Source organism: Lygodium microphyllum, chromosome 23 (genome assembly GCF_053477565.2).
Source record: "Lygodium microphyllum isolate KBCC chromosome 23, Lygodium_microphyllum_v1.1.10, whole genome shotgun sequence".
Lineage (NCBI taxonomy): Eukaryota > Viridiplantae > Streptophyta > Polypodiopsida > Schizaeales > Lygodiaceae > Lygodium > Lygodium microphyllum.
The window spans coordinates 57,398,911-57,418,887 of NC_141157.1; the positions used below are offsets into that span (position 1 = coordinate 57,398,911).

At 42.0% G+C, this 19,977-nt stretch overlaps 1 protein-coding gene across 1 annotated transcript; it reads right to left on the reverse strand.

Moving 5' to 3' along the window:
- Positions 1-9,712: 9,712 nt before the first annotated feature.
- On the reverse strand, positions 9,713-19,377 carry LOC148016212 (caffeoylshikimate esterase-like). Its single transcript, XM_087663679.1, has 8 exons — positions 18,772-19,377; positions 18,362-18,391; positions 17,110-17,236; positions 16,856-17,002; positions 11,274-11,404; positions 10,994-11,131; positions 10,812-10,910; positions 9,713-10,649 (listed from the first exon to the last, which is right to left on the reverse strand). Exons 1-8 carry the CDS (start codon positions 19,072-19,074, stop codon positions 10,437-10,439), a joined length of 1,188 nt encoding a protein of 395 aa, XP_087519805.1. The 5' UTR covers positions 19,075-19,377; the 3' UTR covers positions 9,713-10,436.
- Between the last annotated feature and the right edge of the window lie 600 nt (positions 19,378-19,977).

Genomic DNA, 19,977 nt, shown 5'->3' on the forward strand with positions numbered 1-19,977 from the left:
GCAATGAAAAGGAAGCTGGGAATGGCTCATAGAGCGCTGAAAGTAGGACTTCAGATGTTGCCACAACCTAGCGGGGTTGGCCCAAGCCTGGTGGGAGAGCAACGCCATTATCTCCCATTGGTAGGCCTAACCATGCAGGAAGTGGATGCACTCGGGTTTGGCAAAGGAGAGCAACAAGACCCAAGCCAGGAAAGAGAGGTGGATGTGAACCTGGAAATGGAACCACACGAAGAGGAGCTTGTTCCACCACCTCTTTCCCCACAGCCTACATCAACATGTAGACACTTCCGCAGAAAGAAGGGCGGCATTGAGGAAAAAAAGAAAACAAATGGTGGGGGAGACAAGGAGAAAGTGGAATGCCAAGGGAGTGAGGGCACCCCAGGCACCTATCCCACCATGTGAGGATAATGCCCCAACAAGCTTCCACGCTGACCTTGTAATCTAGGAGAGGCAAGAAATTTCCAAAAGCCCCTTGATTTCAACTTCCAAATCCCCACCACCCTGCATAGGGTTTTGCCCATCAAGATGGTGGAGGAAGTGTTTAACATCGAAAGCAAGCTCAAACAAAAATGGCTAGAGGAGAGAGCACAGAACCACACATTGTGGGCCACTGAAGATTCCAAATTTTGGCAAATTAAAGTTTTTGAAGTACCAAGGTCTGTGCCGGGCTACAAATGCCAACCTACATGGAGAAGAAGGGTCTGCGACACCAATCTGGACACTTGGATGGCCTTTTGCAATACTCAACCCTTCGAGCGAAATGACCCAACCTTTATGCCCTACCCTCGAAGGGTAGGAGTGGATTTTGACTCCAGTTTCCACGGTCGTTACGACTTCCCCGTAATCTATAACCCCCATTGTACTACATATGAAGATGCCCTCGTCTTCACATAAAAAAACTTGTACGATACCCTAATCCAATTCACTAATGAATTCTCTTCATGCCATGACCTTGCCTTTATTACTACTTGTAATTACCTTAGATTGCTTAGGATACTCCTTAGGCAAGATCCCACCCTGCAGGAGCGCAGTCTCCCAGTACTCCATTTTTATCCCAACGCTATAGATAGTTGCACGATGGCTTGACTAATGATGCAAGAGCTGCTCTATTGCCTTCATTTTGCCTAGCTCTACTAGAGGATATGAATGATAGCCACTTCACTGGCTGCAATCATCCATTCCTCTCCACCACCACCCTTTAAGTCAGCCTAAACCTCAAGGGGTATCTCCAAAGCAACTAATTCCTTAATAAATCTATTAAGCCCCCTTCTCCACATCACTCTGATGACAAAGATTAACTTCTGTCACGACTATGTAACTTTTTTAAAAAAATTTGCACATCACTACACCTAGGGGTTCTCAAGTTAGGTGCATTTGGTGGCCTCGATGGTCAGCTTCATCCCTAACCCCCTAGCCTCATTTTAATTCCCCCCTTCACACCCAGGGCACATCAAGGGCAGGACACACCTATGGAGGTAACACTAGACCTGTCACCCTAGGCCCCCTACATCGCACCTCCCTTATGCACCAACTGGGTCCTCAAGTGTGGGACACCACCGAGGACTAGACCCATCTCCCAGTCCCACAAGCATCGGCCCCATGCACTCCATGATAAGGCACAAACCCCCACAGGTAATGCACCCTTCTTTTCTTTCCAGGTACAAACAAAGGCCCCACCACCACCAGCTCCAGAGACCCCATCATCCATGCAATGCACTCCCCATCCTATGCCATGTGCCATTAGGCAAAGCACAGCCAAGCAAGGGGCAGACGCGACAGCCCCAATCAAAAAGTGAATGAAGAAGCTCATTTGGAACAATGTAGGAGAACTTAGTCATAGAGGGTTGAATGACGGATTCGTCTAACACCATCTTAAACTTCAAAGAAGGATCTGTCCACCCGCCATCCTCCAAGAAAGGATCCATCTAATACCATATTCAATTTTAAAGATGGGCCCACACATCAGCCTCCCTCCAACACCAAGGATCATACGCATTGCAAGGGCCTTTTAGTTCCGTAAATCCCTCCAATAGGTTCATAAATCCCTCCAACACCAGGGATCATACCCACCGCAAGGGCCTCTCAATTCCATAAATCCCTCTAACAAGTCCATAAATCCCTACAACACCAGGGCTCATTCTAGACTCAAGGGCCTTTCAATTCCAGACTCAAGGGCCTTTCAGTTCCATAAATCCCTCCAATAGGTCCATAAATCCCTACAACACTAGGTCTCATACCCAACTCAATGGCCTTTCACTTCCATAAATCCCTCCAACAGGTCCGTAAATCCCTTCAATACCATGGCTCATTCTAGACTCAAGCGCCTTCCGGTTCCATAAATCCCTCCAACACACCCCCCAACGCGGTTTGTATACAACAACAAGAAGCCCCTGGCCACCCCAACACCACCATCCGACTCACCACCAATAAGTGCCATGGATTGGCACTCAACTAGGAGGGGGATAATGTTAACCCTCAAACGAATAAGGTGGGAAATCTAAAGTAGAAGACAAGGCCAAGGCAAAAGTGGAATGGAAGACGGAGGCGCGCCAAGAAAAATCGGGAAACATAAGAAGTACGAGAAATCCCTAAATTAATGAGAGAGGCGCACAAGAAAAAGTGCAAGTCAATATTTTTGTAAAAGAGCACAAGGCACACCATGATTTATTTTAACAGCATCGGGCTCTCACCTGTGCAAATTGTAAAGGTAGATGGGCGATAGGAAGTTAGAAAGATAGGAGGACAATGGGAAAAATGGCCTAGGCCTCGGCCGACCATGTAAAAAAGGGGATAAGGGGATGACCGCCCAAAAGGGATTTAGGGTTTTGTATATAAAGTTCAAAAAGTGAATGAGAGCTCATTCTTTGGTGTGTGGAAAAGTGGACTCTTCTTCTCTTCTCTTGCTTATTTGTGAGTGCTTAAGGGAGGGAGTGAGAGTGAGTGAGGGTGTGGGGGTGAGGGATCTTGGAGGTGAAGCCCTCCTCCATCTCCTCTTTTCTTCTTCTTCTCTTCTCTTCTCTCATCTTGCGCGTGGCTATGGAGGATGGAGCTTGGAGAAAGAGGCTTGAGGGTGCTTGAGTTTGCATCACGAGTCGTGGAGCTATCGAAGTGCTTGAGAGAGGAAGCAACTCAATCGGGCATCAAGGTAACCTCACTACACTCTTAGAGAGGGATAGCGCGTCAGCTATGTGAGAGGTAGCCTTAGTGCTCACTTGAAATGCTTGAACAATAAGCGGTCTGTAGGTCTTAGCATTTGAGCTTAAGCTCGCCTCTATATAAATGAAGGCTCTAGTTTCCAAAACAACATATCCTCCCCCTTTGTGCCCTCTATGTCCATACCTATGAGGATGCCTTGCATTTGTTTGAGTGTAGAGAGGTTAGGCCAATAAGGAAAACAATATGTGCCTGAGTTGACTAAGTAGGACCCATGGGCAATGTTCCTCTCTTGTATGTTGGTTCTAGGGGAAAGGGGCAAGTTGGATAAGGAGACTTGGAAATTTTGATTGGATGAGGAGACTTGGAGGTTTTGGCAAATCATAAGGCTTAATTAGGTTGAGGTCAATATGGAATTTGAGAAATAAGATGATCCACATAAGACATTGTTTTTGGAAGATGCCAGTGGAGGACTTTACCTCCACCAAGAATGAAGACATAGCTTATTTTTTCAAGATTAACACAAAAAGATTTAACTTTAAGGTTGTTTCTAGGAACCTCAAAGAGACTATGTTAGTCCATGTGTAGGTTTACATGGGTTTGTTGTTATCTTTATATACGATCAAAGTAAAGAAAGCTTTGCATGGCACAACACATTGTGGTATCTCTATACAGTTCTACATACTAAGTTGCATTCAACTATGCTATTACATTGCTCTCATTATTAGCACATGATGCTTCTCTAGGATTCAAAAGTATTCATGATAATAACATAAGTGTATTATGTCTACAATTGGTTACCTTTTCATTGAATTGGACAAAGATGTAACCTCATGTAACACAATCTTAGGTACATACAATTTAAAAATTTGCACTACTATTAGGGAGTCTCCAAAGTCATTAATTCACAATTGCATAATGAATCAAATGATACATGTAATCAAAATGGTGTGGCTTCTGTGGGAGCCTACCAACAAAATTAACAAATAAAAATTTACAAGTTTTGAATTCTTCTTATCACACCTATAAGTATCTTATTTGTCTCTTCTCTCTAGCATTTGCATAGTACAATAAAACTCACATTTGTCTGATCTCCTATGTCTCCTCTCTTACACAAGGGTAATGAAAGTGAGTAATTTCCACGTGCTTGTAATGACAATGATTGGAGAGGGAGAAGAGAGAAGACTACAAAAAGGAGAGGGAAAGAGTAGAGAAAGAGAGAGAAAAATGGGAAGAAAGAGAAAGAAGGAAAGAAAGCCATGAAGAAAGAAAGGTGAAGAAACTATATTATTCATAAATTGATGCCCTAATTGAGTCTCTCAATACCTATATACCCCTTTGGCATGACCAGGTATTTTCCTCAAGCTAACCCTGTGCCTAAACTGTCTATCCCACTCTTTACATTCCATCTTGACCCCTAAGGTTTTTACCCTCAAAAACAAAAAGTGGACTTATTGGTGTGGCTCAACAATGGGGCTGTAGAGTACTACTTTGTTCAGCATTACAAAGGGTACTATGTAGGTGGGGAAGCTCAATTTCAAGTGGAATTGGGGTGCATAGAAGTGTATGTGATATGTATGTAATCTGGAAAGTTGGCAATGTATGAGTTTGGCCACCAATTCTTGATAATTAGGGTCTTACAAATAGTGGATAGCATGTTGTCCACCAAAATAGGCCTGTTCTAAAAAAATGGTCATAACTTTCTATGGGCAGCTTTGAATGAGACATGTGACATGTCAAAATGAAGCTCATGAAGTGTACTTTCAATCCATGTAAGTCACACTTAGCTGCCATTAATGCATGCTAACAACTATTCCAAAATAGTGTGATGTTTGCAATCCAAACTCGCCAAAATAAGATAGTTTTTAGTTTACATCTTTGAGGTAGGAGAACTCCTCCAAAATAGTTTATGGTCTCTAGAAAGCTTCTTCCAAGGATAAGCACTACCATTTAATCAAATATTCTTAGATTAACCAAATTTTAAGATTATCTTTGTCCAATGATTGTCTCAAGAGTGCATTGAATGATGTCGTATTCATTTGTGGGTGGTAGCTCCTCCACATAGTCCTTGGGGGACCCAATACAAGATTTCAGCTAACTCACATGAAAAACATCACAAATCTTAGTGGAGGGAGGGAGTTGGAGACAATAATCTAAATCACCCACTCATTTGACTATCTTGTATGGTCCATAATAGTAGTGTGCCAACTTGTTGCTAGAGCTCTACTAGAGCCATCCTTTAGTGTGGAGTATCGGGACTTGGATACCTTTAGAAGGACCAAGGAAACTCAAGGGAGCATATTTTTTCATCATCATAAAGATTCATGTGTTCCTAGGCCTTCCTCCTTTTGAAATTCAACATATATTACTCAACTGAGGCTTGTATGCAATCCAATTCTTGTTTTCCATGAGGGTTTAACTTCTCACTGAATACAACCTGAGGAAGGGCCACTTTGTAACCATACATGGCCTCAAAGGGGGACACTCCAATGCTATGATGAGCAGAGTTACTATAAGGGAAATTGGCCAAATGGAGCCACAAATCCCATGCATGTTGCATATCATGACAAAAATGTCTCAAGTTAGCCTCAAGCCACATGTTGACCCTCTAGGTTCGGTTGTTAGTTTGGGGATGGTATATTATAGATAGAGCTAAATTGGTCCCCATGGATCTGAAAACTATTTGCTAAAAGTGGCTCATAAATTTAGTATCCCAAACAAGCATAGTGACACGCAGAAGCCCGTGTAACTTAAAGACATGCTCTATAAACAAGTTGTCTACTTGAGATGTTGTATATTGTGTCTTGGTGGGGATAAAGTGGGCTACTTTGGTGAGTCAATCTACTACCACATAGATGTTGTTCCAACCTTTCTTGGCCGTGGGCAAGCTAGTGATGAAATCCATTGTAATGTGTGACCATTTCCCCTCAAGGAAAGGCAATGGATGCAGCAAATTTCTTGGCTTAAGAGCATTGTCCTTGTTTTGTTGGCATGGCACACATCTAGATACAAATTACTTGGCATCCTTCTATAGGCCCTTCGAGTGGAAACTCTTTGAGATCCTATCATAGGTCTTAAAAACACCCAAGCAACTAGCAATAGGCAAAGAATGCATCTTTTCCATTATCTTATGTGTAAAAGGAGAGGTATAAGGGATTACAACCTTGCCACGTGACCATATGAGGCCATTTTTGAGTCGATGATGGGAGTTCTTCCATAATACCTTGCTACAATTTTTGAAAGACAGGGATAAAGTCATCATTAGGAAAATAAGCCTCTTGGATCTCCTCTATCCAATCACTGTGAAGCTTAGTAATAGAATATACTTTGCATGCTCACATATGAGAGTACTACATGACTTCAAAACCTCGATGGCCCTAGAACAATGAGTGATTGGCTATCCTCACAAAATATATTCAACACACTTTGTTTTGTAGTCCAACCTAATTTCCTAGCCCATGAACTCCAAGCAAGAGATCCCCAAACATAAAAGGTGTATAAACACCACATATCATACATGATAGGCCCCCCCAACTGAATGTCATGGCCTCTACCCACATGAGTGTCCATTCCTTCCACCTCCATGTTTGCACATAAAATGCATCTATACATACTGCGACAATGTAACACTAAACCAAGGCACTGAGATATTTTGTCTTATGCTACCTTAACCACAAAGGGAACACAAGATCATCCTAACTAGACATAAATGAATGTCAAATCAAATATTTTCATTCATAGATATTGGTTCATTTACCACATGTCACTCACATGCACAACATGTGGCACCAAAACAAATTCTGTGTTGCCAACCCATCCTTTTTGCATTAAATTTTAACTTTTTTATATTTCAACTGCTTTATGAGTATTATTACAATGTCTCTCATGTTCAACAACCTACTCCTAAATTTCCACTATTTATTTGTAAGCTTTCATTTTTAAGTATTTTGCATGTTTTTTAAATATTTCTCACACCAATACTTAAAAAGTAATAGAGCTAAGCCCATGAAAACATGAAACCAAAGAATTATAACACATTTCAATCAATAGGAACATCATGTTTCATCATTTTCTCAAACTATGTTCAAAAGAAGCCCACTTATGTGTATTTCTACAATTACCCAAATGCATGTAAACAGAAAAAGTCCCTCCATGGCCTCACAGACACTCTTTCTAGTAATTGTTAATACACTTGAACAAGACTTGGATATGCTCTAGCACTTTGATCCATTAGCCTCTTCTCACCCTCCTTTCTTCCAACCCGTTCAATTACTCACCCCTCTTGCACATGAATACTCATTATGTGCATTGGGGAAGAGGAGAGAGAAATACTAAAACAAGGATTAGCAAATGAAAACTCCCATTTCATCCCATGAAATAGATATCAAGACGAAGCTCCCGACAAGTAGGTTTGCAAACTATGTTCTTTTGCTACACATGGTGGAGGTTCAAGAGGGGAGTATTCGATCAAGTGCCATCACTGTGTTTCTTCTCACATTGGTTCTCTTCTCCTTCTCCATATTTCTTCATGTTTTTTAATATTGTAAGGATTATGCCATTTCAACTTGGGTCTTACCTTTTCTTGTTTGGTCATTTGCCCCATGCACCTCGCCACCCCAATACCACTTTTCCTCATGTTTGATGGCCCTTTTGGCCTCAAAACCTTGGTAAACCATGTCATTAAAATGTGGAAAAGATGTGTAGATACTCCACTACTAGCACTAACTCTAGCTCGTGCTTTGTCATGCCTTTGGCTTTAAATGCTCCATGAAATGCCCTTTTCATGCCTTGAGAAAAATGTCATCTCCATGTCTTGTTCCTTCATTTTGGAACCCAAACATGTCACATATCTTCATAAAGTCCTTCAAAATTTTGTTAAAATGCTCAATCTACTCTCATAATATCCAATCTATGTTCGGGACAAATCTATGAGAAATCCAACTTTTGTTTGAGGAATTCAATCACCTTTGCACTAGTTGATTTTCCTCTAATGGAAAACTTATCAAAGCCTCTTTAATAACATCACAATGTCATCTTTCAAAAACCATTTCCAAAAACATAGGGCATAATAACACCACAATGTCAACCTTCAAACACCATACGAAAAACATGGGAATTTGGAGTCCTTCCAATATTATGTATATAGCTCATAGAAACCCCAAATTTTTAAGAGAAGGTGTATTAAAAATCTATTCATGAAGAGATTTCCAATAATGCAATCGATTATTGATATGAGCTTCAAAGGATTTACAATGGCCCCCTTTTAGAGTTAAAGTGGGATTTCCCAAATTTTTAGAAATATTCCTTAAATTTATGGCAAGATCTTGCAATGTCCTCAAACAAGTCTCAAGTTATGCATGCATATGGCTTAGAGTAGTGTTGCCGCTATGAAGAGATTTATACCCTTAGAAAAAGTAAACATGATGTGTAGCATAGGAATATCTTAGATAGAGCCTTTTTATGTGCCATGGACGATCTCTAGAAGGAGCCTGAGATAGCTTGTTGAGATCTTTACTTGCGGCTTATAGGCAATTAACAAGAAGGTGATGTGTCACCACAATTTCAACTCTTGTTGACTTTCTCTATTAGTAGAGGTGACATCAGCTTCTCCTAGAATGTGCAAAAAAGGGTTTGAAGACTAATCATCACTTGGACTTTTCCCTCTTAATCTCAAAAAGTTACCATGAAATCCTATTCAAAGAATGGTGTAAGAACAAGTCATAGATTGTCTAAGTGATCATGATGGAATGAGTGAAATGAGGCACATGGAATTGACAAAAATTCCCCCTTTTCCACCCTTAAACCTTCTCTTTGCATGAGACCACTCCCACAACATGTTGCAAATATCAATAAATTTCGTAATTTTGTCTACTATGAATTCTATGACTCCCTTCTTATGAGAGTATGTTTTGGCCTATCAAAGTTCAAAATGCTAATGATAAGAAAATGTTAGAATTATGGAAACTCCATGTCCCTCCTAAGAACAGGACCTTTGTTTGGAGGGGGGCAATGCGAGCAATTTTGTCTGCAAACAAACTCAGGAGGACAGGTCTTCCAGTGGACACATGCACATGTGGCAAGGAGGAGACTACTAGACATTTTTTTGGGATGGATGCAAAGCATCCCTTGCTTGGTCTCAGGTAAGGGGAAAACTAGGCATTGATGAAGATGACAAGAAAGGCATTCATTATGTATGTTTTGGTCAGCAGGATGGTGTTGGGGGGGTAGCTAGAATTATCATTTCATTTTGCAAGCACTGTGGGAGGCAAAAAATAGGATGTTATTTGAAGGTGTCAATGTAGAAGTTAAATGTGTAGATGTTCTACCAAGGGTAAACTAGCATATCAGTATGGCTTGTATGATGCCAGGGAGAATTGGTAATGGGGCATTGGCAGCCACACTTAGGGTTTTTGCCTAAACTGCCCCACTTTTTATAATCAAGCTCCTTTTTTATTAACATGAAAGTCCATCTTCAATGGGAAATTAGACACGATGTTATGATAGTTACAAGAAGCATTATTATTGTATTATAACAAGGATAGTCATGACAGTTTAATGGGATTTCTAATCATAATCATTATTTAAAGATGGCCTTGCAAAGGATGTATAGTAATACAGAAATGATTGTTTTTCATTTGCATTGCTAGATCCATGATGTGAATGATACACCATGGGCACTGTATTGAGATAGTATATAGGACCATAACTTTGTAGTAACTTTGATTGTTCAGGTTTCTACAATCTATTGGTGTATTTTGATTGCTCGAGTGTCATACACACCAACACTAGGTTACTTAATAATCATGCATTTGCACGGAATAAGTATTTTGATTGTTGGAGATGAAAGATAAGGGCATGAGGTATTAGTAACTGCAATAGCCGTGTGTATGCTTTGCATGCAAATATATGCCTTGGAAATGTTTCTACATGTGGATATCTTGCAAATGTTTAGTGTAACACAATATTGAACCTCAATCTCACTTTGGGCATAATAGAAGCATTTCAAAGGGCTATACAGCTCATGCACTTCATGAGCTGATGTAAGGGTATGAAATTTTGCCCTAATCTTGATTGCCAACTGTATTGCTTTTAAATACAACTCTGCACAATTTCCAGGCCTTGGCATCTGCCTTTGGAAGGTACACATTTCCAATGTCTGAATTGCCAACTTTGGGTGCAATTCACTAGGCTGGATGGTACAACCCAATTGAATTTGATGTGCTAAAATATTAATGACATCAATAAATGATTAAGAAATCGTTGGAAGTTGAGCCAGGTTTCTTTTACTGGCTGTGTGAATCAAGCCAAGACTTGATGTCACTAAATACCTGCAGGATTACCTCATCTGGTTCTCCTTCCAGAACACTGTGCCATGCATTCTCATAGAGACGCAGAGTCTTGTCTTCACTTATAGCCTGCTCATGAAGAGCCTTGCTGATAGATGGGTCGGTGACAATATCACAAGCCCCATGCAAAATCAACATTGGAAGTGATACCTGCAGTTAGACAAAAGACGGCATTAGATAGCCAAATTCAACACAGATGCAGCCACAGGTCAGGTAGCCATCTCTTGCATGTCACCAAGCAAAAGATGGCACACAAGAACAGGTTATGGGGCATGCGCAGGTGTAGGATCCCTCGAAGGGACATGAACACACCTCATTCAATCGGCTTGAAATATCATCAGTAGCTTTTAGCAACTCTAAGGCAGTTTTCAAACGTGGTCGATCCTTGTAGGCTACCACATTGTAGGCTGTCTGCAGAATCAAAATCACAATCACACAATATGAGAAAAACCAGTGATAGCTGAAAGGACTCCGTGCAAAATTCAAAACACAACCTGCCATCGTTTCTCAGTATCTTTAAATGCCAAATCTGCAAGGTTCTTCTCTGGTACTAGCTTTGCCCTAGGGAATAAGTAGGCAAGAAATATCAATATATGCAAGAGCGGCCAGGGTGGGTACATGTCTGCAGCAATCTGTAAATGCAACATTATCATCACAGTAAAGCTCAGAGTTCGGCCATGTTTCTAAAATGTGAGAAACATAAACATATCCGTGTATAAGCTCGGTTATTGCCACAGCTCAAATAATAGGCACATGAAAGCATGGAGATTATACTTTACACATTGGAGCAACAAGCACTGCACCATCCCACATGGTTGGCCGCTTCAAATGAATCTTTAGTGCCACGGCTCCTCCCATAGATTCGCCAAACAGAAAGCATGGAAGCCTGTCAAACTCAGGACGTGCTGCAAAACAACCCCGAGTTACTAAATTTCAGAAAATGAGATAAAATGTACCAGAATGGGAAAAACAAAAGAGGTGTTCGATGGGGAGATCACTGCTCATTCAACGCAAGCATAGGTGCATCAACACGCTTGTTCTAAAACAGACTCCAGTGCAACCTTAAGCAAGACAAGTGTCCATTCAAATCTTTTCCTCCCTCCCCACCCCTACCCCTCCTTCAGATCCAGATGTCCTGCCCTCCCTTCCGTTTCCCTTCTACAACACAAGCACAGCACATTAACAGCCATATGTCTCCAGACTCCATAACAAATCTGATGATATAAACTTACAGAGACAATAACAAGTGCCCGCATCTCTCTAGAGTAGTAGTTGGCAGTGAAGTCATTCCATAGTGATCCCAGCTTCATGGCTATATCCCCAATCTACATAACAGCCTGAGTGCAACCACTCACATGCTGGATATGGTGGATGATCCATTGCACTCATTTGTAGTCATGCCATTTAATCATTTACCCTCCATACATCAATTCCTTTCCAGTATTTCATAGACCATGAGTTCTCATAGATATTTCATAAAATCGATCACTCACCCCCCTCCCCCCCACCTTGCCAATCTCTCCTTTCAGCTCCCTTGAATGCCTAGCCCCACCCCTCTTTTTTCCCCTCCTCTTGAGTCTTCACCCCTTCCCCTCCCCCTCCCCCTATATAGGAGATACTCCCTCATCCCACTCCCACAAGAGAGTGGCTGTTGGACAGCTCTGCTCCTTGAGCACATAGGTATATCTCTCTTCCTCATTCATCTATCATTAGTTTCATGCTGCCATCAGCATTGGTGGTTTGCCACACTCAAGATCCGTCCATGGAGGACAACACTCTCCAACACCTTGCATCAGCCCACCCCTACGAGAGAGAGTGACTATTGGACAGCCTCTGCTCCTTATGCATACAATTATATCTCTAACTCATTCATTTCAGCATTCATTCTTCATGCATTTGTTTTCTAGTTTGAGTTCAATTTTGTTAGTCTTGTTTGTACACTATCTATATATTCTCTGCAAAGCCTTGTGTATCCTGATTCCTCACATGATATTAGAGCTGATGCTCTTCTAAAGAATATCCTGTGCTATATATCATGAGTGCTAGGTTTGCACAAGCAACATGTGCTAACCTTTGATGTCTCAATCACCTCAACTTGGGAGCTTCCTATCCACACTACCTTTCCTATTCTGATGGCTCTACGGCAGCAGTATTCCCTCAGACATGGAAGACAGCACTTGTATTTCTTCCTCCTCTTCTTCCAAATCTCCAACCTATCTAAAGTTCAAGTAGATGAAAATTTTCCAAACGAATACATTCAAAGAAGGTACCCCCACTCCACTCCTCAACATAATCCCCCATTTACTTCAGCAGAAGTTACATTGCTACCATCGATTTACCCATAGGCATGTCAGAAGGAGATGAGAATCACTTGTGATATCGAGCTTGTGGGGTCGTCCACCTCTCTGGTAGCGGAGGACAAACCAATTTCGAGACTGCTGGCGATCCAATGCCTTAGCCCTTGATCTCAACCAAGCCTAGTGGCAGGTTTGTATTATCCTTTTGAATAGTATGAGCCAAACCCCCTCCATGTTGCTCCATATATTATGCAAAAACTAGTTGTCAGTTACCTAGGAGACCCAAACCGATACCATGAGTAAACATGAATCAAGAGACTCTAGACATAGGGGAACAGGAACAGAAACCAATACACCTGCAATTTTAACTTCTATTTCATTCAAACATGGTTTTAGTGCTAGTCATTTTCAGATTCATCCGTCCCTCCCTCACCAAACTAGCATTTAGGGTCTCTTTCTCGCACTTGAACAATCTGCAGATCAATGCGGTCCATGAGGTTATATTAAAAGCTCAAAAATCCATCATTAGATACCCAAGGGTGAGATGACAATTGCAAATGCAAAAGGAGCCATGATCCATTGTGGAAGTCCCTTTTCCAAGGTCATCCAAACAACCTATTGGATAGAGTTAAGACCCCCTCACCCATGAGGTGAAGTAAAAGAGGAACAAAAGTTAAGAGGATCAAGGATCGTTATTGAAATAGGAAATTCATGAGAGCAAAGAAGTTAAAAGTGAAAAAACTAAAGAGAAGAAGAAAGGAAGTTGGAGAGGAGTACAGAAAGAAAAACAAGGAAGAAAAAAGACTAGCTAAGGACAGAAAAGAGAAACACTTGAGAAAGAGTAAGCAGGATTAAAGGTCTCAAAAACAAGCAACTACTCGCCGAGTTCACCACCACTGGCTTATCCAAGTGAGATGACAATCTACTTCAATTTTATGTAGCAAGGTATCTTGTTGCAGACCTTGCCAATCTTCTATTAGTTCGCTTGCCAACTCCTGAGTTACACTAGTCGAAAGATGGAACAATATGCTCTGATACCAAATGAAGTGGCTGATGGCTGGGAACTGTCGCCTAGGTGCTGGGGTGGCAACAAGAGCTGAAAACACACAATAATGATGAAGCTGATCTGCTGTACCAGTCCAAGGAGGAGTGAAGCTAGCAAACACAACAGTAGAAATGATGAAGAACAGGTCACCAGGCTGTGTGGACTCAAAACACAACAATTTAGAGTCTCTCGAGCTGATGTGGATGCGAAGAAGACCTCCAGAATGAAATCGTCTCTCCTGGTATAGTGTCACAATCAGCTGGACAGCACCACGATCCGAGATATTTGCTAGGGTAGGGGTGTGGACAGCAATGGTAGAGGGCTGTGGTTGACGATGTGATGGGGCAATGATGAAGAATGAATGAAAGACTATGAGTGGAGTGTTGAATGCCCTTGCCCTATTTATAGGCACATGAGTCATTAAACTATCTAGGGTGGCACTGTGACACTAATAATCGATACAAATAAAGCCTTTCGGGGCTGTAAATGGAAACCAAAATAGGAACTATTGTAATGCAATGCACTTCATGTCTTTGGTCAACACTTAGCTGCATGACCAAGTCCACAAGCAAACCACTTCTTCCCGATTGTTATCTTTAGAGGGAGCTCTGATTTTCACTTCTTCGAGGGGAACATTGAGGGTGGCAAGACTCCAAGGCAAGTCCTAAAAAGGATGACTCCCCTTCTTCAAATGAAAACACAAATTCTAGATCAACTTGGCAACATGTTCCTACAAAGAACAAACCTTGTACTTAGTACCAATGCGTGGGTCATGTGGACAAGGAGTGCCACTACAGGGCCCGAGGTAATCCTCTTGGGTCTTCTCTTAATACCCTTCATACATCGAGAAAACCCACACAAGGTCATTCCCTTCGGCAAAATCGAAGAGGGCCTTACTATCGCAGCTGTAGCACTCTTTCTACCCCTAAAAGCTAGTTCCCACACAACCCAATGGTGACCTCCTAGTAATGCGGTTATAGTTAGTCCCCCTCAAACAATGCCTTCCACAACACCAAAAGGCATAGCTAACTGGTTTGATTGAGCCCTACTTCTTCGACTGACATGGGGCTTCCTCTCTAAGACTGGGCTTCGGGTGTCCCTTGAAGTTACCATGGTAGTTGTTTCTCCAACAACACTCTTCCAGCTAAAATCTTCATCTTCTTCATTCAAGTTATCAAAACCATAAACTGATTGCAACTCCTCTCCTTTGGCATCAACACCCATGGTATGAGAGAGGGTTGCTCTTTCCACATGTACATTCAAGAATCCACTTGTCTTTTTTGTCTTTGACATCAACATCCCTCCCCTCTTGTATCTACATTTATTTTCCATTGTAACAAAACGCTTGGCAAGTGAATAACTCTCTTATTAGGGCTTTGTCCAAGTGGCACCTTGCTACTTGAGCATGCCCATTATTAGATCACCCCTTGCACTAGTATTGCGTGTGTGTGTATGTTGGGCATTTGGAACATCTGATGAAAACATATGAGACTGTGGATCCCTCCAAATGAAAGCCCATGCATTGCATAGCATGCTTTCCTTTCCATCCCAACATCTCGAGCAACTACCACACTCCTTGCAACAATTTCCCTCATCTATCTCATCATACTTCTATATCAGCACCTTTGACTATGCCTTTATACATTGGTTCCACATTCATATGAACTAATGAACCAAGTTTTCTCAAAGTTCCATTGAATTGTTTGATGCCTTTACAATCATTGCAAACACCTGCACAATCTATTATGGCACCCTTGGTCCAATGTCTTGATTTCACTTGGGTGACCTCTTGGGCAACTCAAAGGAAGATATGCATCACCTTTGTGATCCTAATAGATCCCTAGATAGTCCTGAGTGACACCTTTGGCCCAATGCCTTGGTCTCTTTGGGGTGGAATCTTTGAAGTACAGACTCAAAGCCTTCTTTCCATCCTCTTCAATCCACAAGAAATTGCCACTTGATTGATTGCATTGATTTGGCATTTTCTAGCTCTTAAATAGTCCCCAAAAGCATTAAATCGATTAGAACAAGACTAAAGAATATTCACTAGGACTTCTAGCTCAAAATTATCTGTAAAAAGAGACTCAATGTGCATTGCCATTTTCATCCATTATCCCTCACTTTCACCCTTCAATGCCATTTCTTCTCCATCTCACTGATACCTTAATCATCATTGCCAACATTCTCTATACTCCTTTCTTCTTACATCATCATTGTGATCATCCTCCTCATCTCCAGTTGCTAACTATGCCACTGTCCTACTACTAGCACATGGCCTGGTTCAACTACCAGTCACTGCCTTAGACCTCCTAAGGCTGTCCCCAGGTTGCATACACCTGCGTTTTGACATTCCAACCATCTACACTGCTGCATTTGTCAATTCCAGTCTGCTCTCCTACTATCTTCAACCCATTGTCATCATCTATCCTCAAAATAACTTCAATATTGTCAACCAATTCAATTAATGAGCTCAAATTAACAAAATTAATGGCAGTACTTAATTCAAACTTTGAGATGACTTTCCTCAATGTGCAATGCCAAACTTTCTTTCAATCGAAAGATTAGACCTAATAGGTTCGCATCAAGTTTCACCAGACCCAAATTGAAAGGTTCCCTGAGTGAGTAGCTCAGTTACGATAAGCAGCACCAATGAACAAAGCATATGGATCAGCTGTTGGATGCTTTTCAGCCAAAAGGGCTCATTTGGAAGGATAGACTTGCTAATAGTCTACTGCATCTCTCTCCTTTCAGCTCCCACAGTTTTTTGCAGCAGAATCTGCAAGTTTCAGCTATGGAGAATGTATTTATAGCATGCATGGAGTCGGGAGTCTTATATATTAGAATGGTAACATTTAACATCATATACAAACAAGAACCAGAGTCTGGAATGAGTAACAATGGAATAGAAATGTTGAAGAGGGGACAACTGTTTCTCCACATATGAAGCACACAGGTTTTTTTCAACCATCTGCAAAAAGAAAGTGGGAACAGCTGTATAAGAAGTCAGAGCTGACCTTTAATCTTTGTGTAGTTTTCAACAACATCATCTACAAGCTGGTCAAATTCCGGAATATAACCATGCAAACCAGCTGATAGACCAAACCCAGGATAGTCCATTCCAAATACCGCATATCCTGATTTTGCAAGCTTCCGAGCAACTCCTGCAATTGTAATCATCCAAAACAGGGCAAGTTAACAGAAGATACTATCTGTTAGTTTGTGCTTTCTTTGACCCCTTACGTCCTGAAATCCTTACACAATGGCTTACCCTCAAAGAAAAAAGTGCATGTATCCCCATATCCATGGCAAATAAAAACAGTTGCTCTGATGGTTGCTGCCTCTGGCAGCCAGCTTCTTGTAAAGATCTCTACACCCCGTGAATTCTCCTCGTAGAACTGCACATTCAGACAACCCACAAGCACCTCAGGAGAGAAATACCTCATTAAAACCATAAGAATGCCCATTGAGACTACAGAAAACAACTCAGAGAAATCAACACAGGGTATAGACAAAAAAACACTGGTGATGTGGTATTTTGAGCAACCGTTTCAGATTCTTTCCTAATTGCGCTTTAGAGGAAACTAATAAGGCAAACCTAAAACCTGGGAGGTAGGAATAATATGGTCAAAATCTAAATGGATTTGAATAGCAAGTATTTGCTTTTGCACAGCCTCTTCTAAACTCGAGCTTCCTACATAGAACTAATATGTATGCCCAGGTAGGGATCTTTGTTTCTCGACACTAAAGAACTGAATGCCCGTTAACTCTACAAAAGGAAAGCACAAAAGCCTACAGCTTCTTGACTAAGCCCTATTTTAGACTAACCTAAATAATGCTTTAGGAATGGACAGATCTTAAGCAGTCCCTTGACGTGAATGCTTAAATGAATGTATCTAAACCAAGTGAATGTTTGAATTGACAGCATTTGCATGTCATCCACAGAACCATGGTGCTCCCTCATATAATGTCACCAGCGTGCATAACAGATGGGACCCTCCATTAGACAACTTCTTTTGTCCTTGGATGATTCTAGAAAATGATATGTTCCTGAATAACATGCGAAATAGAGCAAAGATGGCTGTGATTGACTTCAGCACAGTTGCAATGAACATTTAGTCTGCATAGCTTCAAAACAAAATCGATACAACCAATTTCTAGCCTTGCCCCTTAGCAGAGAGTTATCTGGAGTATAAAGCACATAGATACGCTAAGATATCAGAAGTAGAGCTTCTTATAACAGCAACCCCATCAAATGTGGTCCGTTAGACAATACCAAAGGACAAATTGCACTTGTAAAGATTATCCAAATCCAAAAAGCCTCCAATGGAACAGAGTAATGAATTGCTTTTGGAGAGCTTTCAAGTGAATCCTGGAGGAAGTTTAGTGCTGATCTTAAAGATGCCAACGCCATGTCTAGCTATCCAAGTAATTCCTCGAGGTTATTCAGTGCTGAGTGAATCTAAAGGACCTAAGGGGTCAGATATGAATGATATGCTCCATTGGTAAGAATTTTAAATTACCTCATTCGCATCCACTCCATCAAGCGATTCCTGCAAAGAGGGCCATCACAATGAGAGCAAGAACAAGAAATAGAAGTCAGCTGATGAAGAATTGGCATGCTGCAAACACAAGTTTTAGACAAATTCCCACATTGTAAATCAAACAACATCGTGAGCTTCTGCAACAGTGGAACCGTACACCTAGCTAGGTGTGGTTGGGGGCACAGGTCTGCTAGCCTGGGGTGTGGTGCCTCCCGAGCAGAAGCTCATGATGCGGAACGATATATGGAAAACAAGGGGAAAGAGCCCCTTTTCACATATGAGAACATATCCAAAACTTCTTGTGGAAAGGCCCTACTAATGCTGCATGTAGTTTTGACACCCCATAGCCAGCCATACAAACGCAAGAACTGTGAATAGGGGATTCTTACCTGGAAGAAGGGATGGTCCAAGTTCCGCAGTGCGTCTTGAAAAGCAGCACGGACGCGTCTGCGAGCGGGCGCATGGTCCAAGTTACCCAATTTGCCCACAATGGTCTCGGAGTGGATGGAGTCTCCCGTCTTGACGTCGGCTCCGGTACTGCTGCCATAGCTGCTATTCTTTCTTCTTCTACTGCTGCCGAATTGGAAAAGGGCAGCCACAGCGGCTGCACAGACGACGACCAGGGCGCCTGCGAGGCCTGGCTGAAGCTGAAGAGAGGCGTCATGATCATGGTGTCTGAGGATGGGCTTCATGGCGGCAGGAGCAGAGGATGAAAGGTGTGGGTGGATAGTGGTGAAAGGACCCGGGGACCAACGTCAGTGTTATCAGGTCACAAAGAGGGCTTCGGACAGAGAGAGAGAGAGAGAGAGAGAGAGAGAGCTTTTGTACCGAGGGCAGAAACGAGGAGGAAGGACAAGGGAGGATTTTGCAGAGAGACTTGAGACAAGAAAGAATTTTGCAGACGAGACAGAGGTTGTGGGCACTGGGCATATGCCACTAATGCAAATGTATAGAGAGAAGAAGTACACTGTGCAGACTCCAGAGTCCAGAGCCTCCAACAGGGCTGACTCCTGAGTCTCCGTCAATCAACAGTGGGATTCGGAAGACCTGGCCCGGTTTCCACCCACCGGGACTGGGGAGTGTCTGAGAAGCTTTCGTCCAATCACGCGCGTTATAACTATGTTTTTTTTTTTAAATTTTAATCACTTACGTCACATGATAATTTGGAACTTCATATTAGTTAATCCTTTAATAATTGGTAAAGTACTAAAGTCGCATCTTGAATTATTAAAACAATTAGTTAAAAGCTGTGCAATCTCAAAGGTGCTTTATTTTCCCGAGTCGGCACTCGGCTGTGGGCAGTCAGTCCCGAGTCCCGACGATCGACGCCGCCCACGCGTCCAGTTTGGCGTACAAGAAAATTTTCAAATTTCGATCGCACGAGAATAATCACCATCGTCTAAGTTACTGACATTTTTTAAAAGATATAACTGGTTCACTTTGTGTCGTCCTATGATTGGCCGCCACGCGTCGCTGTCAACTTTCCCTACGAGCAAGACATTTTGGCACGCGGAAGCTGTGGGCAAAGTCAAACCCGTTCGTTACCCCGGTCCCCACCGCGGCTGTGGGTCAGGGAGCACAGGGCCTGTGGGCCC

Bases quoted from the DNA above. Each gene is read 5' to 3' on its own strand.
- LOC148016212 (XM_087663679.1), bottom strand. From the start codon at position 19,074: ATGAAGCCCATCCTCAGACACCATGATCATGACGCCTCTCTTCAGCTT. The intron at 18,392-18,771 runs GTAAGAATCCCC...CCCTCTTTGCAG, and splicing joins TGGACCATCCCTTCTTCCAG to GAATCGCTTGATGGAGTGGA. The intron at 10,650-10,811 runs GTGTGTTCATGT...GTCTAACTGCAG, and splicing joins TTTCAAGCCGATTGAATGAG to GTATCACTTCCAATGTTGAT.